We start from the raw sequence: 25,939 nt of genomic DNA, 5'->3' as shown, positions 1-25,939 counted from the left end.
TCTGACGTAATCATGCGTCAGAACTGATTTCATAATTAAAGTCCAGTTTTACTATTTTTTCCAACTTACAGAAGATTTTCTGAATACTTCAGGGAATGTTTTTTCATATTGCCTCTCAAACGGAAATTAATAAATTGCGTACATACTGCCTCTCATAGACTTTAAATTATTAAACTTCATTTCTTTTAAACTGCTGAATTTTAATGCTTGGAGCAAAAAGAAGTTACCTTAGCGCAAATGCTGATGCCATACACGATAAATTAAATACAACTCTAAACTGATTGAAATAATAAGAAAACTGCTGCACAAAAATTAATAAAAATATATCATTTTGTGGAAGAGAGGTATTTTATCTTTAAATTTAAATTATATTTAGAAGCTTCCTAATTACAATGTTATTGACCACACGTGTTCTTAAAATTCATATTAGGGAAGGAAATATCTTAAACATTTAAAGCTTTTTGTTAAGATTCTCTTGTGACACAGGTATAGCAGATAGAAGTTCCATTTTCAAACTGGACAGTTTACAGCGGAAGAGTTTTATGTTTCAGAAGATGCAAAGTATTGTTACGGATTTGGTACTTAAATAGTTAATGTTTGTATAGAGTTATAAATAAAATTGTTTTATTCCCCGTGCAGTGCAGCGCGTGACGAATATTAAAGCAAAGCTAAGCCGGAAAATTAAAACTACAAGAGCACGCGCATTTAACATTTAATAAAAAAAATATCTCCTTTTGATTTCGAGAAATTGCTAGAACAATCTCGCGTGTGATGTAAAAAGATTATAAAGTGGAGGAAAACCTCTCAATTCAGTTAATTGTTGTTTTAAGAGTTTGTTTAGAAAACTGCTCTTGTTGACTGTAGCGAATTCGCGGATTAGCTTTCTTTAGCTGTTTTGAATTACGTTCTGTTGAACGTTTGGGTAGTTAAAAGATAACTACTGTGAGATATTGTAATACCGTACGAATATCTGAGGAAAATTTAAGCATTTTGTTTTATTTGTTGTGATAATAATAAATTTTTGTTCATTTTTCATCGGACTTGTGCATTTAATTCATAACGAACCCGTATACGCACGCAACAATTTTTGGTGTCAGAAGTGGGATATTTTGTGATGCCGTAGCGGAAATTTCTATTTTCGGCTATGGATCCAGTAAGTAAAAACTCGGTTCTTGCGGATATTGTGATATCGTCTTGAGCTGTAATTTTGTGGATAGATTTCACTCCTTCATCCTTAATTCCGATCAGGGAAAGAATTTTACCTCGGCAGTAATCAAAGAACTATGCAAACTACCTGGCATTGACAAAATCCAAAAGACGCCATTACATCCCCAGTTGGATGGCATGGTAGAGAAGTTTAATCGAACCATCCTTAATAACCTCTCATTAGTGGTTTCCAGAAACCAATAGGACCGGGACAAGAAATTACCACTGTTTTTACTGGCTTACAGCAGTGCTGTCCACGAGACTACCGACTATTTCCTATCACAGATGCTCTTCGGTTGTGACCTTCGTCTGCCTTGTGATCTCTTGTTTGGTCGCCCTTCGGATGCGCCTTCATCGCCTGAGGAATATGTTCTAAATCTCTTGGCCCGGTTTGAAGTGATGCACAACTTTGCACGAGAGCGAGTCAACTTGACGACGGAGATGATAAAGACCCGATACGACACAAGAGCTACTGAACATCAATTCCAAGAAGGAGACAAAGTGCTGTTGTGGAATCCTACTCGAAAGAAAGGACTCTGTCCGAAATTACAGTCAACCTTGGGATTGTTCGTGCACAGTCCTAAAAGGCTGGATGACGTCGTGGTTCGGATCCGTAAGTCATCGAACTCTAAACCTAAAGTCGTTCATTACGACAGGTTAGCATTCAATACTCCACTCCTGACACCAAAACTTCAAACCAGCCATCAAAAAGATATGAATTCAACCATCAAGGAGAAGGTGGATGCCGGTCAAGAAGATATGAAATTGGGCCAAATATCTGTTAAAGACGAGATGAAATACGTTAAAGACGAGATGAAAGCAGGTCAAAAGGAAATGAAAAGAGAAATTGCCTGCGTAAATAGCAAACAAATTCGAGGCTATAGAAAGTAGAATAGAATAGGTCAAAAGTAACGCTGGAGAAATTGATGAAAGAGTTTCTTCTGTCAAATAATAAATAGAAGGGAGAGTTTCTGCGGTGGAGTAACAAATTGAAGAAAGAGTTTCTGCCATCCAACAACAAATTGATGAACGGGTTTTTGCTGCTGTTGCCAAAGATAAGTTGACCTTTAAAAGAAGTGCATAGCGACAGAAAGATGCAATTCTGAGGGCTTTAAAGTTTTAACCATGCCTGCTAATCCTTCACTGAAGCTGTACACGTATGATGGGAAGACCTCCTGGCAAGTATATCAGACACAGTTTTCTATAGTGGCGGAAGCAAATGGATGGGATCCCTAAGCTAAGGCCTGTCATCTCGCCGCTTCTTTGAGAGCAGACGCAGCAGATATCCTTCAGACTCTTCCCGAAAACAAAAGGTTAGGTTTCGAAGCTCTGTCCGGCGCCTTGGAGCTGCGCTTTGGGGAGAAGTGTTTAAAAGACTACAGCAGGCTCCAATTAAAATCTCGTCAACAGAAGCCTACCGAAACACTTCAGGAGCTCGCGACGGATGTTGAAAGGCTGTTCCATCTAGCCGTTTCGGAGTGCTAGACAGAAACAAGGGAAATCCTGTCCTTGCAATACTTTATTGACGACATCAGGGATCCTGAAATACAGAAAGCACTACGAATGGCGGATGTTAAAGATTTAAAAAACGCTCTAGTGTATGCCATGAAATTAGAGGCAGCCCAGCAAGACCGCCACCCAATCAGAGCTGCTCATGTCCAGGAGCCAAGGGATCAAGTCACTGTTCGTCTAGACGATATAACCAGACAACTCAATGCCTTGAGAAAAAATATCAATGACAAGAAACCGACCTTAAAATGTTGGAACTGTGGAGCTGAAGGACACATACGGCGGAACTGCAGGTACGGATGTTAAGATCGCTCCTAACAAGCAGCAGGTAAACTAATTAATGACCATCTGGCGGGGCGGAAATTATCAGATAATGAAAAGCCCCATTTTAAAGCATTTCAGATTTCCACAGTGAGAGGCGGCAGTAATGGACTTTTCCTAATAGGAAATACTAATGGAGTTCCCTGCAATATGACGATAGATACAGGAGCCAAGGTTACCATCATCCGAAAAGATTTGGCTCAACAATTGGGAAGCAAACTTATCTGGACGCCGCCCTGCGTTACCTTCCAGACTGCATCCGGTGAGAAGATCGACATCGGCGGAAAAGGAAGCGTTAACATCACGTTTGGAAGTGCCGCTTACCATCACACGGCATATGTAGCAGAGATCACTGATCCTTGCATACTCGGATTGGACTTTCTAGGGAAATACAATTTTTCCTTAGACTTTAAAAATAACGAATTGCATCCTACATCTGAGGACATAGCCCTATTCGGAATTAATGATGAAGGAGTGAAATCTATCCACAAAATTACAGCTCAAGACGATATTACAATACCCGCAAGAACCGAGTTTTTACTTCCTGGATCCATAGTCGCAAATAGAAATTTCCGCTACGGCATCACAGAATATCCCACTCCTGACAGCAAAAATTGTTGCGTGCGTACGGGTTCGTTATGAATTGAATGCACAAGTCCGATGGAAAATGAACAAAAATTTATTATCATCACAACAAATAAAACAAAATGTTTAAAATTTTCCTCTATTCGTACAGTATTACAATATCTCACAGTAGTTATCTTTTAACTACTCAAACGTTCAACAGAACGTAATTCAAAATAGCTAAAGAAAGCTAATCCGCGAATTCGCTACAGTCAACAAGAGCAGTTTTCTAAACAAACTCTTAAAACAACAATTAACTGAATTGAGAGGTTTTCCTCCTTTTTTATAAACTTTTTAAATCACGCGCGAGATTGTTCTAGCAATTTCTCGAAATCAAAAAGAGATATTTATTTATTAAATGTTAAATGCACGTGCTCTTGTATTTTTAATTTTCGGGCTTAGCTTTGTTTAAATATTCGTCACGCGCTGCACTGCACGGGGAATAAAAGAATTTTACTTATAAATCTACTAACATTAATTATTTAAATACCAAATCCGTAACAGTATTCATTCATTGTTAATTTGAAATTTGCATTTTGAAGATAAAAATCCATCAAACTATCATAATTTTATACTTGAGAACAGATAGTGTTCTTAGAGTGTGTTCACCGAGAGTTCAAGAACATTAATTGCATGTGTAAAAACAAGAGCTTTGGTCAGCTAAGTGTTTTTAAGGAAATATTAATGAAAATTTTGAAAGAGTTTCCTGCCTAGCCTACAAAATCAGCAAATCGCATAAGTCCCGAGCTTGGTAATCCATGCCAAACCATCTCAAAGACTTGTGATGGTGATTGCTCCTGCAACCGTTTGTGGATACTGCAGGCCACACGATCAGATCAAGCGATAGGCCACATGATCATGATTAGATCAAGCGATACGAATTTTGAAATTGAAGTATAAGGTATTTCTCCCGCCTTCTTCGCAGACCTTCGAGGTGTGGTGCTCTGCACACGGCGCGAGTATTCCGGAGGTCCGTCAGTCGATTCCTGGTGAAGGCGTTCCTAATTTTTTATCTTTCCTGCTTCCAAAAATACCTAATGTCTCTACAGTGGCGTCCGAACTAAAAGGGTGTTGGATGATGATTCTCCTTACTTAGGATGTGGCGATTGTGTCCCCTAAAAACACCAGTCGCCCTTTAAGAGGGGGAGTATATAAGGTATTTCTCTCGCCTTCTTGGCATGCCTTCGTGGTGTGGTGGTTTGCACACTGGGCGCGTATTCCAGAGGTCCGTGATTCGATCTCGGCGAAGGCGTTTCACATTTTTTATCTTTCCTGCTTCGAAATAACCTAATGTCTCTACAGAAGAAACGAAAAACTGAACACGTCAGTTTTTCCCCCTGTGTAATATTCAATGACTAAGTTACCTTTCAATTGTACGGAATGTAAACTGTCACAAAATTCGGATAAAATGGATTGAAAGTTGTCATGGTCTCGTTGAACAAAACAGATTCATCATCTCCTGCGCCAGTTCACAGATAAAAGCAGAGGATCATTTCTCTTATTCGAATACACTATGACGGCTAAGTCCCATCGTCATATATTTCAGCTGTGATTATTTCTTCAAATGAAAGATGATTCAGAACATTTTATATTTCAGCAAGATGGGATTGCATTTCTCTGTCCTAATAAATTACGCTTTTACTTGAAAGATGAAAAGAAAGATGAGTTCCCACATCATTGTGTTAGACGGTATGATAATTTAACATTATTGGAATAGCTTCCATGGTCTCCTACCTTCCGCTGAGTGATTTTTCATTTGACAGATGATGCTAATGTGTCCAAACTAATTACATGAGAAGAGCTCCAAAACCGCATTACAGCTACTTTGGGGACTTTCAGTAAGGGGAAAAGTTACAACGCGTATGAGCGGCGGAGTACCGCTTGGATGTATATCGTATAACAAGTCGAAAATTTATAGTATTATGACTAAGATTTGAGAAAATTTCATTTTGTATTCATGATTCATTTTCAATACTTTATTAAATACAGCTTTTTGAAACCCGATGTTTCACTAGTAATAGCCTTGTACGTTATCACGAAATAATACTATATTATGGAAAAACATTATTATTATATTAATAACTAATTAAAACAACAAACAAATAAAAATGTACATTGGTTTCTTTACAGATTAGCAAAAATTTTACAATAGTTTGAAAAATATTAGACTGTTTAATTAAAAAAAGATACAAAACAAAAATACAAACTATTTATTTTTTATTTTGAATAGAAAAATAATTTTGGTAATGGTGGTACTAATAACTATATTTATTATTTTGACACTCAATTTGTGCTTGTTTATTTGAGAAAATTCGGATATTAATTGCAAATATGTAAGGAAGGAAGGTTGTGCACTACACTATCAGGATTTGAGCAACCCAAAAAAAGTATTTAGGTAATAGAAAAGTTTAGAGAAGGCTCTGCTTTATATACGGATTAAGGATCAAATTAATGTTTTCCTATTATAGAAAAATGAAATTTTCTGATTTCATTTAAATTAAGTCTTTACATTTTCAATATAATGTTTAAAAAATCTTCTACATCTGTGTTTTATAACTCATTACTTTTATAAAAAGCATCAAATACAACTTATTAAAACAGCAACAAAAAATACAATTCATAAAAGTATTTGACGTTTATTGGAAATGTTCCAAAATACGTTTCTGAACGCAAGATGTTGTACTTCCAATAATATGCTAAGCAAGCAGTTTTAACACTTCTCCTATTTTTGCATAGTAATCAAGTATAATGCAATACAAGTTCGCTAATCGATATTTAGGGCATATATATATTTTCAGGAATAATTATTGGATACAAAAGAAATAATTCTCCTTTTTTAGGAAATATAAGGATGTGGAAAAGAAAATGAAAAAAAAAAAAAATGTCATCTGATATTAAAATATATGTCTTATACTTGACAGGTTTCCATTACCAAAAATGCATAAACTTCGCTAGGATTTCAAATATAATAAATAGTAAGTAGATTCCCTTGATGTAACATCAGATATCGTTTTACCCACATTACATAGCAGTTTACGAATAATCAGTAAATTCTCTCATTATAGTGCTTTAAAATTTCTAAATTTTAAATAAATTTTCTTAAAATCAAAGAATACTCATCTTGAAGTTTCATAAAGATGACTGCCACAATCTGTTTTTTTCAGAACATCTATCCTCCTTCTTCTATTTTTTCTTAAAGAACATAATGGGTTTTGTTAATTTATTTGATTACGGCAAAGTACTCGAGGGCTACTTGCCTAAAGGAAGGGATAACTTTGAGGAGGGCTTTCTAAGGGAAACTGGCTCGTATATATGTTAGACACAGGGAAAACCATGAAAACGCCCATGCCTCCAATCCGTTCGCTGAGATCGAACCCCGAGCCGAGCTACCAGTGCTTAGCGACTTTCCGCTCGGCTGCTGGTGGGCTAGAAGTTACTGGAAAATGGAAAAGTGAAACTAAGAAATGCTTAAGAAAGCATGGAAGTCCTTTACGATAGTAAATTTCTTGTATGATTTTATAATACTAGACTTGAATTAAAATTATTCGTTTACTTCTTTCTTTTTTAAAACATCTCTTTAATAATTTGATATGTTATTTGATTAGAAACGGAAAGCGAATTAATCTACGTGTAGTAATGATAGTGAATGATATACGAAACTTATGCTTCACAACTAAATTTTGGCTCCGTACATACAACCAGGCGACTTATCGCCTTTGTCTTAATCTTTCCGAGAAATACCTACGTGCTCAGAAAAAGGTTTAAAATAAACCCCTATTATTAGAACTTCAATTTTACGCCTCTTTTAATAAATAGAACAACTCATCGCAGCTCACGGGATTTCAAAGAACATAAATGTCAAAGTAAAATTGAAATAGTTAAAGTATGCAATTCGCATCCTAAAGTTCAACTACAAGCTTTGATTAACTCCTTCTAAACACGCAGTATAGAGATTGTTAGCGGTTCTCTCTTAACTTCAAGAACTGAAGTTAACTGAAGTTAAGAGAGAACTAAAAGTTCTCTCTTAACTTCAAGAACTTTGTTCTCATATACTTTAACTAATTCGCAACCCGGCAGGTGCCGACGAAACTAGAAGTAATAATAAAGGTAATTAAAGGTGATAAGATAATGAGTTAATAAATATAAAATATAATAATGCCATTATCAAAAAGGCTGCAGAAGCCATCAGATGACAGGCTCATCTAATCTCGATTTTCATTTTTGACATTCATGGAGAAGGATTCAGTTCAAACAGATAGCTCAAGGAAGATTATGTACATAAAGAAAGTTCTATCATTGCAATGTGATCAAATGACATCCAAGTTTCACCAAGACATACAGCATTTCATCATACTTTAAGTCTCTCGAAAATGTGGTTTCAGTTGCTACTTACTTGTAAAGCAAAGAGTCCGCAAGCCACGAGGCCAATCCAGGAATGCAAGCTGTAGAAATGAACCGGGTTGGGACCGTCATTGTGGGCATCGATGGCGGCATACATCCCAATAGCAATGCAGGCGATAGACATGACAAAGAGGATAGCGTGCACAATCTTATTGTAGATCTTTTTGCAGCAAGGAAAGCAACGGTACACAAGCATCGCTGAATGTACAAGAAATAATAACAAAGAAATTTAAAACATCCGTATTTCATAAAAACATGTTATTAATAATATTATTAGTTATTAATATTATAATTTAGAGCTATCCAAAAATTAGTTCAACCTTATTCAGTAAACTGGGTGATTAAGTAAACTGAGTGAAACAACCTTATTCAGTAAACTGAGTAAAATGAGATAATTTTAAATAACTGAAAAAATAAAAACGACTTAATTCCGCTTATTAAAACTTCATTTTCAAGTATAATAAATGAAATTTTAAATAATTCTTGACTAAATACTGGAAATAAAATTGGCATATGTGCAAATTTATTTTATATTAAAATACTCAATTTGTGCATCATTCAGTCAATATTAAGCTTATCACATATTCTAACCTAATGGTCTTTTACTACAAATAAACTGCCCATTTTTCTGAAGTTGTTTTGCAAAATTTACACATGCACAATATACACTTTGTGAGGAAAATGAAGGTGGGATTACATATTTGCTCATAAAAACAAATTTTTTTCATACTATTTTAGGTAGCGATAAAAATTACCATTTATTTAATTATTTTAGATTTTTACTTTCGCAGTTCATACAGCATTCAAGCATTCTTCATCAAAGTACGAAATTGGTATTCAAATTCGATAATTTTAATTTCAGGTCTTCAAGGTTTTATTTTGACTTAATAGAACCACTAGAGCATGGGTTTCCCAATGTATAGACCCCAGGGTTCGATGAAAGTTTTGGGTCACTGGTGATCATGAGGTCAACAGCTGAATATGCCTCGACAGTTTATCAGTATAATCAAGATCCCACTGATTACCCTCCACCCAAAATTAAAATGAAAGAAAGAGTGTCTAGAATGTCGTCAGTTACAGGAAGACGGTAGCTACCTTTTTTGTGTGATGTCGTTCAACAAGTGATAGTCACCGAAAATCAACTCGAACCACCTTTCTTTCGGACCAGGACGATGGAAGAGGACCAAGGAGTTGCTTAAGGCTCGATACCGTCGTTTTCTTGCATGCTCTTTAGAAGTTTTCTTATCTCTTCCCGTTTAGCAATCGGTAGACATCTTGGATGTTGCTTGATTGGTGGATGATAACCTGTATCAATTCTATGTCAAACTGGTTCAACCTACGTCAGAAGACGAGAGGAAGAATCATGCATTCTGCAGCTTTTCTTTCTTCATCACTAATTGTGCATTCTGCAATAACTTCGATGTTAGGCTCTCCGAAGACACAGATTCTGGAGGGTTACTGTTTTGTTTAACGCAGGTAACTGGAGGACACGCAAAACCCTTTCGCCTTTCCTACTGACATTCGTCTTATCTGTCAACATTGGCAACTCTCACGGAGATATCATTCCACGATAGGTCGACGAGTCCCGAAACTACTAGTACTCTTTTCGGTCTGTTACAGTTCTTGGGATATTTCACGATGTCATAAAGGAAATTACAATTTTCAGCTATGGATCAAGGAAGTAAAAATCCTGTTCTTGCTGGAACTGTGATAGCCCTGAACTACGATTTTGTTGATGGATTTAACTCCTTGATCTTTAATTCCAAGCAGGATTATGTCCTCAGAGGCAGAATGTAGTTTGATATTTTTTAAGTTCAAAGAAAAATAATATTTCATTAACCTAATCTGAGTATGCTAGAGTCGGTAATATATGCTACATATGATGTGTGATGGTAGGTGTTACGCCCAAACGTGTTAGTAACGTTTAACTTTCCAACAATTTCAATTTTATCACTAGACACAATCTGGAGGATAACGCAGTGCGGCGTACAGATAAATTTACCTCCCAATTGTTGAGATAAATTTTTTTGGATGATAGTAACATTAATTCCAGTATCGATGGTCATACTGCAAAAGAACTCCGTTGATATGTCTCATGACGAAAGGTCCATTACTGCTGCCACTCATCGTAGAAACTGAAGTACAGTAAGATCCCGCTTAACGCGGGGGTACGTTCCATCAAAGTAGAGCGTAATGCGAAACAGCTTGACGTAGTTGCAGTTGCCGATGACAGTATTTTTTCTTTATTCTTAAGAATTGTCCTTATTGTTGAAGTTGCCAAATTCAATGCAGCACTAATTTCAGATTGACGTTCACCAGAATCTAATCTTCTAATCACTTGCATTATAATTTCCAGTGAAATGCTTTTTCTGGTTGCTTTCTTTTCTTGTTTTTTATTATCACTCATGATAAAAACTATAGATCATAATATTTGTCACTTTATTAATCGTTATAGTATTATATAAATTTATACTTACAATAATGTCAACAACTGTTTCAAATGATAAAAGTGCGTCCGTACAGCACCGCACCGCACCAAACAAGAAACACAACTACACTGTTTCGGATATGTTATTTGAAACCTAGCGCTGCGCACAATTTCGGGGAATCCCCGTAGTGCTACGAGCAATTTCGGGAAATCCCCGGGTTGAAATAAAAGAGCGCTAAACCGAAGCAGCGCTAAACGAAACAGCGTTAAGCGGGGTCTTACTGTACTTTAAAATGGGACTTCTCAATATCTGGCAACCTCAGCTCCGCGAGATGGCCATTAATTTGTTTCCTGCTTCCTTGCTTGGAAGCGGTATTATCTCCCTTGACCTGGGGTGTTTTGTAGTTCCTTCATACGTGGCTTTCACCACCGCAAGTTCCAATATTTAACGGTCAGTTCGTTGCCACTTTTTTTGTGCGTCAAGGCATTGACTTACTGGGTTAAGCTTTTAGAGAAGCAGTCGGTTGACCAACTGGCTCCTGGATATAAGCAGCTCTAATTGAGTGACGCTCACTATGAACTGCTTGCTGGGCTGCCTCGAATTTTGTGACATACACTAAAGCACTCTTTAGATCATTGACATCCGTCATTCGCAGGGCTTTCTGTATCTCAGGGCCCAGGATGCCACTGACGAAGTACTTCAGGGGCAGCATTTCCTTTGCTTCTTTTGGGTAGTCCGGATAAAAGAGATGAGACAGCCTTTAAAAATCCTTGGCTTACTTCAGGAGTGTATCCGAGGGCTTCTGTTGGCGAGATTTTAACTGAAGTTGCTATAGTCTATATAGCTACAGAAAACTGCTATAGTCTTTTAAACACGCGAATGTGCAGCTCCATTAAAAAATATAAATTTATTCCTCAATCATTCTTTCAAGGAACATTAATAGCATGTACCATATAGGGATATTATACTGAAATGTAAAATTCACAAGTTTTTTGGTTCAAAATGAAGACAATATTTTCCGAAGAAGGCAATAATATAAAGCAGAAGCATAATTTCCGCAAATAAGGAATTCTTGATAATAACATTGATCTTAAAATCTCTTTTATTAATTTTCCTTTACTTTACTTTTATTAAACTAAAGCTTTCAAGATATTTTTTCTAGAGTTGGAATGAAACCTAAATTTTCTAAAGTTCGAATGCAGATCATACAAGGTCTTCGAATTTCTAGAATCCTCCATGAAGAAATAACAAAAAGAAAGGATAGTTTCTCAATATTAAGATTTTAATGAAATCAAATCTACGTTTAATTAAAAACGAAATCAAGAATACTTAAAAAACATCTTTATTAATGAGGAAGATAGAAATGAAATTCAGTAAAAGAAATAATTAATTTAAACTTTTGAATCCTCAGATTCATTTTCTCAGTACTATTTTGGTACTACTTAATAGTTCATGTTTTACATTTTTCCACTGTTTAAATCACAGCAAATTCAGAGAAGGTAAATTATTTAAAGAGTTAATACAAATAAACACTAATAATGGAATATTCTCTCTGAAAAATTAGGAGTGTGGCATTTAAGTCCTATGCACGTGACATTAATGATCCAGATAAACTGAAATTGCAACAATTGCCATTTAGGAAAAAAAATAAAACAAAGTTTGTACTCGCCGTTATTAATGAAACTAGTCGTTTCACATCTTGAAGTACGATTCTATAGATAAAAGAAGCATGAAAATTAAAAACTTTGAATCCCGAATCTCTTTTAAAGATTCATAGGAATTTAGGATTCATATTTCCGTCTCTAATTTTTGCATACTTAATATATAAAACAAGATGAAATTCACAGTAAGGAATTTTAAACTTAAGGAAAACATCGATTTTCTAGTCTACAAATCAGTTAATGAATATAAAGGATTTCGAGTAACTGAGTAATAATAGTGCTGCATTTGTTACAGCTACTTTTAGTAAATATCCAAGGGGAAAATACTTTAGCCTCAGAATCTTACCATGTCCATTCATGAAAGTGAATCCAGCGATCATGAGAACGTAATGAAGGTTCATTTGCCTGGATCCATCTCCAGACCATGCTACCCCACCATGGTAGTTGAAGACCCAGAATAGGATAAGACCCAGTGAACCGGCCAGTAAGATCTCCGCAATGAACGTCAGCCAGCCGAACCCACACCGGACGATCATGGGGATCTCGGACTGAGTGTTTTCGTGTTTTCTGGAGACAAAGAAAAACATTGTTTCAATTTTATATATGTCAGATAAATTTTATTAAGAAAACTGCTAATAAGTTACATGAAACTAACTAAAAATCAAAAATTATTATACTGTTTTCACTCCTTATGGGATGGATTTTAATCAGTTCACTGCATTTTATCACTGCACTTCACTGCATTTTAATCAGTCATCTAACTCCTTTATGCTTAGATTATTAAGAATTCTAATTCTTTTATGATTCGTGGACGTACCAAAGAAATTGGTAATATTTATACAAATAAAACATGTATAAGGCTAACGCCGTTTCTTTCTAAGCAGTGGTTATATGGCAGCAATAAAAATATTTCAAACAAAAGAAGCAAGTCAATAAGGTTAAAAAATAAATATGACAATGTAGAAAATTAAGAATAATTCTCACAGCATTCTAAACCTCTTAACTTTTCAAGACTTTTTCTTTTCTGATTTTTCTTTCCTGAACAGAGAGCGCTATGGAGCCGTCCTCACAGCCGTCATTTCGATTATTTTATTTAAATGTTTTAATCTTCTGAAGAGTCTTTTGTTTCTTTTTGTTCGCCACATTGAACAGAAAATGAAGTTTTTAATCATACATGGCAATAAGTTCTTCCGTTTATCTTTAAAACGGGAAAAGTGCTTTTCAAATTTTCACACTTTAGCAGAGAAATGTCGGTGACGTGTTTTAGTACAACCTGGTACTTCAACATCACCAGATGAAAATTTTGCCAGTATTTCTAAATAAGAAAAATTAATAAAATACCTTTATTAACTCCGTGGTCGGGTGCTTGCTAGGTGTTCAAACTGACCTTATTAATTTAACCTTATTAATTCAAACAGAAGATGGCCTTATAATACAAACGTGTAACAAAGTAAGACATTTACAAACAGCATATACTTCTTTTATAACAATATTGAATTTATATTATTTAAGCCTCCCCAAAGAATATGCATGATTAAAGACTTTATGCCACGCCAGTTCGTGACTGTTTTAAACTTATTTACATCAATTTCATTTAAAGATAATTTTATGTTTTGGAATTTCTTCATTAAAGCGCGAGTAAAGGAAGTTACGCAATTATACTATCATACATTTATATCGGACATTCTTAAACACTTCTTAAAACGTTATACGGTTTAAAAAAAGATATTCCCGTAGAAAATATTAATATTTATATTCACAGTTGTAAGATTTTTTTAAAGTTTAATTAGCCAGTTTCTTTTAAGTTCTTAAAATTTCCGCTCCCTTTTCCAATTAAAAATTTGCAAATTTAAGGAGACGCAGAAAGGAAGTAAATCTGTAATAAGTTCCAGTGAGGATTGTGTGCTGTGTGAAATCTTACAAATTTTCTGTAGCTACTTTTCTCAATCACTCAATTTAGTATCAAGCAGCACGGCTAACACTGCACGTATAAAGGTAAGTTAGTATTAAAAGTAAACTGGTGAGAGTTTAGTTTAGTTAGCAATACCATTGCAAAGCTGCAGACGCATGAGAATTACATAATGAAGTTCTATTACTTGTGTTACTAGCGCCTGCAAGCTACAAAGGAGGCGCTTCAACTTAATAAACATTTTAGTTTGCTTTACGTAATCTGGTGCAAGAATCTGTAAGTATGGATGATATAGTGACCTAAATAAATAAAAGATAGAATTTGACATTAACATTAAACTAGCTCATTTATAAGGTATTTTTTCACTCCTTTGTGCATGCCTTCGTGGTGTAACGGTTAGCACACTCGGAGCGTATTCGAGAGATCCAGGTTCGAGTCCCAGCGACGGAATTGCACATTCTTCAATTTCATTGTTCCCCCCCCCGAAAAAAACATAATGCCTCTACGCATTGACGTTTTGTCTTCACATGAATGAAAACAGAATAATTCAGTTTACATTAAGAGATATATTCCGCACAATAAGTACAAAACGTCCTAATAAGCCACTAACACATTAGAAACAAAATATTTCTCGCATGAAAATATTATTAAATGTTTCCTTTTCAAAGCCCTTGGAAAAAAAATGGTATATTTTCCCAACAGTGTCTATCCAGCTGTAGCGTGTCAAGGCGGAGCAGGTGGAGAATGGTGTCTATGTTTAACTCCCGTGTACACAACGGATCGGCCAGATGGATAAACGTTACTGATTTATGCTAGTGCCCGAAGAGGAAGTGCGGATACATGGTTGACACAAACGGAACATGTTGCCTTCTACTGTATTTAGCAAAGTTTCTGCATGCCAGTGGTTTTTGTACGCTCCTAACTTAAACATGGCTTTATAATTAAGTAATCCGTTTATTTTTAATAGGCAGCTGGCTTATTTTTTCCATAAAGATGTTTTCGAGATTCTGTTTTGTTTAAAATGCTCCTGGTTCGCCTTCTTAAAGGTAACTCTTCTTTATCTAGAGGACTATTTATTTATGATTATAATAAGGAAAACTGTTTATTTGTACTTTTATGAAAGTCTTTTGACAATATGTAATTATAAAAACTTTATTATCCTTCATTTCAGCATATGTGCACAAGTTTGAACTGTAACGTGAGTTTCGCTTAAAATATTAATAAAAAGACAGCTTTCAGAGAAAGCATTCTTTTCATTCCATACCGCACGATATGATTCAAATAGTGATAGGGATACATCGCTTTATTAAATAAGTCGTATGCTAAAACCTACGCATATTTTAAGTTAAAGTGCCATTCGATTATAAAGAAAAATATCTAACCTCTTAACAAAATGCTGTATATGAGGAAGAGCGTGAAGAAAATTACACTGGTGGGGGAGGGAGGTCTGCAATATTACACTATCTTAATTAGTATCTGTAAATAATGTGCTTATAAGATGATTTCTCTGTCTGCTTTTATCTACAACAGCATAACTGGAAATCAAAAATAAAAAGGTAATAAAAAATTAAATTTAGGGGCAAGGATTCATAATATTCATAATATCATTAATATTATGTAATGAATTTCATGCCAATAATGCTGTATTTTAAACTTTCATTATTATGTTTCCTTACATTTCTTTTAGCAAGAAAGGCTCATGTGCAGTCTGCAAACATTTAATGATAATATCCTGTCCGATTTTAATTAAATATTTATTATGGTAGCAAATTTTGAAGCAATTTATATACAAATTATATATGCATGAAACAAAGTTTTTAAATTATTCGTAAGTTTTCTTAAATTACCTCAAATCACAGAATAAGTGGACACCCGTAGTTCAAAATCGCGTTCATTATGAGTCAACTGTATATTTTATTCCAGCTGTATCTTCTAACATCTTACATCGATGCTTACATTACAGATGCAATTTGTGCGTTAAAGTTGCTATAAAATGAAACTTTCTTAAACCTTAGATAAGGATCATTTCCGCAATAAGTTGACAGACACATTAAAATGGCAGCTTTTCTTTTCTTTTTTCTTTTTTTAATTTTCTTTTTTTCCCTTTTTTTTATTTTGTTAAACCTCTTAAATAACAGATTTAGCTATCGCTAATTTGTTCATAAAGTCAACAATCTTAGAGATTATATGGTGCATTTATTTAACGATTTACAAACATTGCGAAAATGACTTCCTTCAAACAATAAGAGAACCAAGAAGTATCAGTTCCAGGCGAAAAAGAACCATATTCGTCCAGATCTATTTATGGGAGATAGAATTAGGGCACTTTAGGATACTATGCTACGGGAGCGATTAATACTTTCCTGAAACCGTAACTGGCTGGACAGGGAAAATTTGAAATTGGACATGAACGTGAAAAGAGCGATTAGTAAATTTCGTCATTTTCCTTTCCGCTAGAGTTATACTATTTTCGTGTAGTCTGTTTTATTAATTACTTCTCGGTTCATTTCACAGTTCATAGGAGTCGAATTTGACAGATAAACTAAAGATATCTGCTTTCCTACTTAATAATAGCTCCTTTTCAGGAACACCGCAGCAAAAAATCTTTTTTTTTTTCTCTTTGTGAGCAATAAATATGTTTGTTAAATAGGCCCAAATTTACATACATACGCAATTATATAACAAGGCTGCCCTACTTTTAAGTGGTTACCTTCTTTTTTATAAGCTTTTATTTAGTTACCTCATGATGTTTGTTGCTATGGTCAAAAATTTGTCATATAATTTTAAACAACTTCCTCTTAAGCTTTCGCAGTCAAATTTGTACACACACTATTTGTGGATGGTAATAAGATGCATTGAAGAGATAATTTTCACACTTCGATTTCGATTTATTTAAATTTAGTATTAAACGATTTTACACACATATCGTTTAAGGAACAATTTAGAAGTCTCGGAATTTTATTGTTGCACCATCGGATATAGCAGATAATTCTTTTAACTGAAACTTGTACGAAATTTTTAATGCAATTTCTGACTTTTTTTTTTTTTTTTTTTTTTTTTTTTGGAAAATTTTGAAAAATGCTCAATTTTGTCCAATACTTAACGTCTGTTATTGTTAAAATTCAACATATATCGGTTACAGAGTTTTTAAATTTTTACTGCTTATAAAACTTCGCCCTCTTTTAAAATGAGAATGAAAAAAATATTAATTGGACGATTTTTACACTTTTTTTATCTGAATATGCGACGAAACAGAAGTGAAACTACCGATTCTTTCTTTCGCATGGAAACAGTTTCAAGTTTATTATGTCATTACGTCAGTGCATTTAACTTTTGTTTCGATTTTGAATTAGTCAACGAAGGATATAAATCAGCGTTATCGTATATATAAATCTCAGTGATTTGAGAAGACAGCAACTCTTTATTGCTTATTTTTGTTTAAATCATATATGTAATTGCTAAATTACAGAAGAACGAATGAAAACTCATCCCTGAAAAAATACACTTAACAGTTTCGGAAGGCACGAAAATTCTTGATCTAAAGAACCTAACAGAGAATAGTAATGTTTTCAAAACTGATCTTGAATTAGTGAAAAATGCAATAAATATAACTGCTCATGACTGACAGTTGTAATATATTAAGCCGAGTCTTTCAAAACTGTATTTTGATGTTTTTTTAATTTAATGTTGAAACGATATTTTGTACATAACTTCATCCAACGAATAAATTAAAAAGTCTCAGTATGTTATTGTTTGTCCCATCGGATAGAGAGGAAAATATATTTTAAATGAAGTTTATAAGAAATTTTAACACGATTTCTGATCTTTTTTTGGCAGAATCACTTAATAATTTCATTCATTTGATGTAAACAACTATTAGACGTAAAACAGTGATTATTCATTGTTGAAAAATAGTTTTTCAGTTTAATAATTTGAGTGAAAACGTATCACTAAGACATTAAAAATTAGAAAAAAAATTTAAAAAAATAACAAACTAAGCTTTATTTAAAACTCATAAAATAATTAATGAACTAAAAGTGAAAAAATAATTTTATCTTACAAATTAATGGCAACTCCCTCGATAAATTTATGAAGTTAATTGCTTACACTTTTGACAATGCAATTCTATTAATAGGTTTCATTATTTAAGCGCCCACGCTTTTATTATTCTTGAGATAAAATTGTAGATAGATTTTGTAAAGAGAATTACTTAATTTTTTGTTTCCATAGAGCTATGATAAATTATTTTTCTACTTTTAGTTCATTAATTATTTTGTAAGTTTTAAATAAAAGTTTATTTTATTAAACAAAGTCTTGGTTATTTTCAAGTGGTCATAACGCTCAAGCTAGGCATAACAGCGCACCGTCTAGTACGCGGGGAGCCTTTGTACTAATGGCAGTCTAGTTTTTCAAACTCGAGTATGGGAAAAAATCTCAAGAAACACCGATATGTATTCCAGAAATACTCTCTCGGAAAATTTTTAAAGAAGAAAAAAAGGATTGTGAGCAAAAGAATATGTTAGCAATCATTCAGGTGTAAATTAAGAATACAGCATTCTCTAGCCTTAATAATTGTACTATAATTAGAGAGTTAAAAGATGAATGCTTGGATGGGTGGAGAAATATCAGAGAGAGGACAGTGAGATGGTTCACAGCGTTCAGTTCTCCGTACTTTCTCCGCTATTGACAGCATTCTTAGACACAGATCAGGTTCGTGAGTTTAAAAAAATACATTTAAGAAAAACGAAACGTACACGAAAGCACAGCAACTAGAGTGTGTAAACGCGTCCCGCTTGCCCTCAGGCGCGGAAGATTTGCTCGCTTGACCTTATTCCATACAGCTTCCGCTCGCCCACGAATGTGCAGGCATTCCATGTAACTAATTATCCTCACGCATGCGTGGAACTTTAATGAAGAACACATCCTCCACCCCACAACAGTTTGAAGAGGATGCAGTGATATGCGATATGCATGTAAATTGAATACCCTCTTCTCCAAATATGAATTTGCATTCTACGCTTGAAAATGGAATTCTTTTCTAACTCAGTTTTTATGTCTCGGAGGTAATTTCGAGAGGATGTTTCAAAGTAACGCAAAAACAAGCTTTCCTGAAACATGCTTCCAGAAGAATTCAGTAGCATAATTAACATATACTGCTATGATAAAAGAGATAACTGAAGCATTACTATTCTTGTTGCCTACGGCCATCGACTGCAAAGGAAGGGGCAGCAGCTACTGCTGTCAGTAATGATGTTACCTGGGAATAAGAGTCTTAGTATTTACCACAGCTGCAGATATGAGATGCGCAGATTTTAGTTCTACAATCGTCTCACTTGAATTAGAATGCTATTCCAAATGTCACATCAGATCATGATCCAGAACGGGAAAAAAAGAATACAGTAAAATGGCTTATAAACGCCTTATGCGCGAATGCTCATATTTTCACGCCTCGAAACTTGCAAGGGAATATACATCAAAATGATACAGAATAGAGAAATACATTGCATAAGTTCTGTAATCGGCACTTTCTTACTTCGAAACTTAGTATCCCCTTCAGAGTTCTTTACAATACAAGTTGAGATATGTAGTCTTAACACTCTAGGCTCTGTCGACATATTGTACCCGAATCGAATTCTTACTTAAAATTCTTCGGCAGGCTGCTTGGTGAAACAGTCTCATTAAACTTCGGTTTGTATATTTCCATATTCTGTGTAGTGTAGGCCATTTGTCATCTTCCGAAATGACTTGACGCAATTACGCTTCGAAGCCTTGGAGGATAAAAACTCTCTGAGATACGCCACGATCCTTGCCTTATACGGGGAAGTCATTAGTGTCTTTTATTAGACAAAGTAAGATGGTGAATACTGGTTATCAGTCAAGTTAACCTGAAAAAAGATCTGTCACATATAAGACCAGAATCAGCCGTAATTGATTCTCAGAAGAAAAATTTGATTACCGCATTTCTTCGCTTTCAAAATGCACTTTATTTCTTCATATAAAAGCCTCTGAAAAGCGAGGTGAATTTTAGTTTTGTACCCCGTTTTCACATTTTTTGCCCTTTGCAAAATGCAAGAGTTTGTTTTTTCAAAGTTCTCACTGACTCAGAAGACAATATATTACAAGGGGGAGAGAAAAGATAAAGATGATTCCGAAGAATGAAACTATGAATGGGAAACAGACACTGATATTGACTGAGGTGTGGATGTTGAATGATCAGAAGTATCAAATTCTGATTCCGATTTGAAAGAAAATGAAGAATAACATATTTACAGAATAACAGTTACTACTGTTAGTTAAGTCAAATTCTATTACAGTAAAGTTATTTTTTGGAAATAGTTTGGTGCTTTATTTTAATTATTTAGTTTTCTTGTAATGAAGTCAAACATTACAGGTTCATTAGTAAGCTGTACAGTTCATCAGAGCTGTGCAGTTCTACTGGTAAGCTGTGCTGATCTATTGGTAAGTTGTTCATTTCACTCAATCAATTCCAGCCTTCTTAATGGAACTGATTGAGAAAAAATCCAATTTCAAAGACGGCGATTCATCGTGCCCAATTTAAGGATCACTACAACGTGGTCAAAGGTTCCTACATACAGAAGTTCTTATAACTTTCTGGTTACAGTTGCCAGACATAAAGGGGGGGGATTTTTTAGATATATGATTTCTAGTATCAACTTAGTGCCTGCTTCAAAATATCCCTCCCCACCTTTCTGCCGCTCAGACGAGTACATTCTGCCTGGCATAAATTCATAAAAGTTCATCATCAGGCAAGCTTCGATAATTCAAATGGAGATCATCTCATCAGGGAAGAGCTTTGATAATTCAAGTAAATATCCAAATGATTTCACCAATCGCATATCTGGAAGCAGATTCCTGTCCGCCGTTTCAAAACAAAATTCTCGAACACTGCCGCGAGAAAAGGATCAGGCTGAGAAACAGCCCTTTTATTCTTTGAAAGCCGTCACAGGAAATTCTTGAATTGTTTGCATCGCCGCAAGCGTGAAGATTCACTTTGTCAGATTGTGCAAGCAGCTTAGCTTGGGTATTGATACAAAGATCAGAAACGTCTTGGAATATTTTACCCTCGACTCGTTTCATTCCCATGAACTCTTTTAAATATTCTATATTCCTCTGAATATTACTGTACTTAACTGAGACTAAATATTCAAACTAATTCTTGACATATTACCAAATTATTCCTCGATTAATTACACTATGTTACGTTCTCATATGTTACGTTACACTACGTTGGTAGTACAGAACTTAAGGGCTGCATCTTGCGATCGAAGATGTGTTACCGAATATGAAGAACGACAATAACAGATTACAGATCAGATAATATTCTTTAATTTATAGGCTCATTTAGGAGGAAGGTATTAACTCTTGTACTTTAATATTCTTGTATGAAAGGCATCGTCTCTTTATCGACTTAAAGATACTTAAAATATTCAAGTTTTGCTACGTTGTCCTTTTTTTTTAATAAATTTAAAACAAAACGTCAGACTCCAATGTAAATGGAGAACTGAGCCCTAGAGCCACTATGATATTTGATGCTTCTTTAAATTGCATACATGAATGAAAGCTTAGAAGCAATTTGAAATTTAATAAAAAATGGAAGGCAGACATTAAAATAAAATTCTGCTACGTGAGTATTATAAGGAAAGGAGATCCAAGCTCAGGAAATGTATGATGTCACGTTGCCTAGTAATAAAAAGCAAAATCACATGATATGTTAATTTTCCAATCGCTTATATGCACATCTGATTTAAATAATGGGCTAGCTACCAAAAAATAAAATTTAATCAGTACTGCTACTTTAAAAAAGAAATAAAAAATCCAAGCAAAAAGGAATCTCATAAAGAAAACGTGCAAAATCAAAATAGTAGAAAACAATTTGATGTTACTTTCCTTTCTTTGTTTTCATTAAATTAATGTGCATGCATTACTCCTATGAAATTTTTGATGAGAAGAATAAAGCATTAGGTTTTGTGATGACACCCCTTTCCCCCAGTGTTGCTAATAGTTCGTGTTTCTAATCGAAGATGAAAATTTAGCGAATTTATTAACTAGCTGATTACAGTGTCATAGAAGCAAAAATTTTTCGAACGGAATTATTATCACCGAAAGCTGGGAAACTGAGCTTTTTCAGCGTTTTAAAGATTTAATCTGCCTTCACATGAAATTTCTTCTGAAGACAGGATATTAGCTTAGCACCGTTGGTGTCCTCATCATGGAACGCTTTTAGCTTAATGCAGTTTGAAATAATGATTAAAAGTGAATAAAAAACAACAGAACTTTGCATTTATAATACCACTCAACTTATAGAAGTAACCTCGAAATGTGGGTATTTTCAAAGAAGAAAGTTAAAATGTATCAGAATTTTTGTCGATTGCATTAAGAAAATTATTACACACAAGGTTTTGGCATCTGAAATTTTACGAAAACAGGAAATATGCAAACAAGAGATCCATTTATTGAGAAAATTAGAAAGACTTCCTTTTCATTTTTATTAAGTATATTATGTTTTTACATTATTTATTACTTTGTAGAGAACTATTTGGTATTATTCGATGTAGGAAACATGAAAAATCAGCAATTCCCTAGCCGGTATTAAACTCCGGGCCTTCCAATTGATAGCCTAACGTGCTTCTAACTACATTAAGAAGGTACGTAAGGAAGGAGAAAATTCTTTACAATCTGAAATGCTAAAATGCAGATGCGATTAAAATTTACGTAAAAGTTAATCTGGTGTTAATTAAGGTTAATATTAACTAGAGTTCAAACTAAGAAACTTTTGTGGTAGTTTCTGTAACAACTCTATTAGAAGTAATTTGATTTTCGTGCATATTGAATAGTTTTTGCAATTTTACGTTTCTTTTCAAAATCTGTCTGTTGATAGCGCAAAAAATATATTCGTTGGAATATTTAGTCACGAACTCTTTTGTCTTAAATACAAAATATTTAAAAAATGTAATTAAACTAGTTTAATGTAATAGAAAATGCTTAGAGATTTTACTGTTCATTTAAAAAAAAACTGCTAATAATTTTCAGCTTTCACGTTTCATACATAAAAGTACTTAAAAAGCTAACTGTAAAAGAAATTTTACCGGGCGTTCTTTAATTCAAGTTTCTATAGATGATTACTGAAAACAATGTATTTTTAGGCATTCTTAAGTATAAATCATTAGCATAATATTAACCATCCTAACATGCACCTTATGCTTTTTCACTTTTAAGTATTTTTATAGATTGTTTTTCAACGTTTTGTTCCTTACTAAAAGAGAGAGACGTAAAATCCTTAGAAATGCATAAAAGAATTATTATGTACAGGTGGTAAATCGAAGTTTCTCAAAACCAAACGTATGTCAGTTCCTTATATGCATTTTTCTCGAAACAATATGTTTTGAAATTCATGGTTTACTGCCGTGTGCTAGTATCATATTTGGCTAAACAAAAATTATGCTATTTATTTAGCAGACGTACGAATTTCAAAGTGTAGAAATTAATTTTAAATGTTAGCTGTTTACCTCGCTTTGAAAAAAATTCGAATGCTTCAAACTGTAATGATCACTATGCATACAGCTTTAATTTTTGTCACGGGAAAGAGAAAAAAAACTCGCGTCATCAAATTTAGCGGCCGAGGATTTGTTTTATCAGTTCAAGTGGGAAAAAATTACCAGACGCGATGAAATTACGCAAACAGCTAGCTCGTAACTAAATAAGCTTTATGTTACAGATTTTCAAAATTGAAATTTGTATTTTGTCGTTATCGTGCCAAAATCTCGAATTTGCAAAACCGTAACTTTGAAAAATTATCCTTAAAGGTTTGGCGGTCTTGGTATTTAGAAATTACGACTTCTAAACAATAATTATGATATAGTACTCATTCACTACATATAAAATATAAATTTGTGTTTTAATACAAAATACCGACAAACAGCATAAAAAGTAAACGCACATGTTAAGAAAAAAAATGCTACAGGTTTGAGGTTTTGGCATGGTACCGGAAATTTACAAAGTACTCAATGCAGTCATTGCTATTGTATGAGATGAATGTTTCCATCCAGATGGACCTTATTTTGATATATCAAGTTGCACACACATGTTTCTTCATAAAGTAATACAAAATGAAATTTAGAAAAAGGATTTTTTTTAAACATGAAATCATTTCCCAGTACTCACAGATGCTGAACGATGACTTAATGTAACTTTGGAAAAAGGCAGTTTCTCGTATTCCGGAAGTCTACCCAAAATTGAAGGATAATAAAAAATTAGATTTGGGGAAAAGAATTATTCTGAAATGTATTTTTCGGGTAAATTTTCATGAAACATAATATTGAAATCATTTAAATATGAAAAGTAATCTAGCAATTAAAACAGAAATTTTAAAAAAAATTGTAGAGACATTAGGATTTTTTTTAGAAGCAGGGATGATGAAAAATGAGCAATTGCCTATATATATATGGGAAAAAATCTGAAATCCTCGGATTTATTGGGTATCGATGGAAAGTTTTGATATTCGTGAAAGTTAAGAAAATTCCATAAAATTTGCAAAGCTAACTGTGGAAAATGTTTTCGCGATAAGCTTACTATGCTTTAAATATGGTTTTGAATGTTTCTTTATTTATTCGCTGTCTATTCATTTATTTGAGGAAAAGTTTCAGTAATTTTTTTTATTGATTGATAATTAAATCTTGTTTTCAAAGCAAGAATCCTATGCTTCCTTGTGGCAGAAGTGCTATTGCTATGTATGGTGCGAGGAATTTGAAATTACAATTATGGCAGGTAATAAGATAAAGGGGTAAATTACTCTGCAGGAATGATATCACTTTTATAGGAAGTAAAAATGCTACTTAGATATTTATGTGTGCGGAGCATCTAAAGTGATATTTCTGTTTCAAAGTTTATAAACGTTTTTTGCTCATTCTTCTTCTTATAAGTATTACATCGATTCGGTCTTATATGATCGGTACTTATAATTTTTATTATTATTATTATTATTATTATTATTGCAGTAGTTTAAAGAACATCTGAGCACAGATATTTGACGAGAATATCTGTTGAGACCCATTTTATTCCTTCCATTATAGAAGTTACAAAATAGATAAATTTTGATTATCAATGAGAGAATTATCTCACTTCATCAATATTTAAAACGAAATAGAACATACCTAGAAAACCGGGTTAAATGGAGCAGAACTCGAGACGAGGGATAATTTCGGCATTACAAAAGAAGCTAGGCCAAAGCAAAATTTTTAACATAAAAATGGCAAGTAGATATTCAAGGCAAGTAGATTCAGGATATGAATGAAGCACGTCAGTATTCATACAACGACTTTATAGATTCATATTATAGATAAAAATGTAAAATGAGTACAAACACAAGTTCGTATGCATACATGATTTATATCAGAAGTAATCTGTAAATTTTTTTGCAAAAGTTTGCAACAGAGCGAAACTAATCATAGACATTAAGAATTAAGAAACATTAAGAATTTAACAATAGTACAGTAAACAACATAAGCAAATTCTTACACAACATAAAAGTTAAACACGGCCCACTAGCAATAATGTTAATAGTAGCAAGAAACACAACGCTTACAACTAGTGGCAAAAGCATTCCGGTATTATTCTTATCACAATCTCTACGGATAATCGATTTGCACTGAGAGGGCTAAAGAATTTACACACATAAATGTCAGCTCTATTTCATGCACACTTCAAGGTAAGAATTACTAAGCTCTTCGTTCTACATGTCGTAAATTCTTTCATTTTCGGCCAACGCTTGCCCTTCACAGCAAGGACATAAGCGGCGAGCAGTCTACTTCGCAGGCGTTTTTAAGTGTCTAATCAGGAAAACTCGTTAAATCGCATATGCT

General features: G+C 33.9%; 1 protein-coding gene and 1 long non-coding RNA gene across 3 annotated transcripts in view; one reads left to right on the top strand and one right to left on the bottom strand.

Moving 5' to 3' along the window:
- Nucleotides 1-25,939, bottom strand: part of nemy (cytochrome b561 family member no extended memory) — a 151,852-nt gene that overhangs the window by 14,679 nt on the left and 111,234 nt on the right. For both annotated transcript variants that reach the window (XM_035370336.2, XM_035370339.2), the window contains exons 2-3: nucleotides 12,498-12,718; nucleotides 8,054-8,259 (exon numbers count right to left, since the gene is read on the bottom strand). In XM_035370336.2, coding sequence (XP_035226227.1) covers nucleotides 8,054-8,259; nucleotides 12,498-12,718 — 427 coding nt within the window. The remainder of the gene's footprint in view (nucleotides 1-8,053; nucleotides 8,260-12,497; nucleotides 12,719-25,939) is intronic.
- The window catches only part of LOC118198611 (uncharacterized), a 29,061-nt gene continuing 17,734 nt past the window's right edge, over nucleotides 14,613-25,939 (top strand). The window contains exon 1 of the long non-coding RNA XR_004759823.2: nucleotides 14,613-15,106. This is a non-coding gene — a long non-coding RNA (uncharacterized LOC118198611). The remainder of the gene's footprint in view (nucleotides 15,107-25,939) is intronic.

The sequence above is a fragment of the Stegodyphus dumicola genome, chromosome 4 (assembly GCF_044657685.1).
Source record: "Stegodyphus dumicola isolate Sdum_Otavi_A_Nest chromosome 4, ASM4465768v1".
Classification (NCBI taxonomy): domain Eukaryota; kingdom Metazoa; phylum Arthropoda; class Arachnida; order Araneae; family Eresidae; genus Stegodyphus; species Stegodyphus dumicola.
This window is presented reverse-complemented; position numbering and strand designations above follow the sequence as displayed.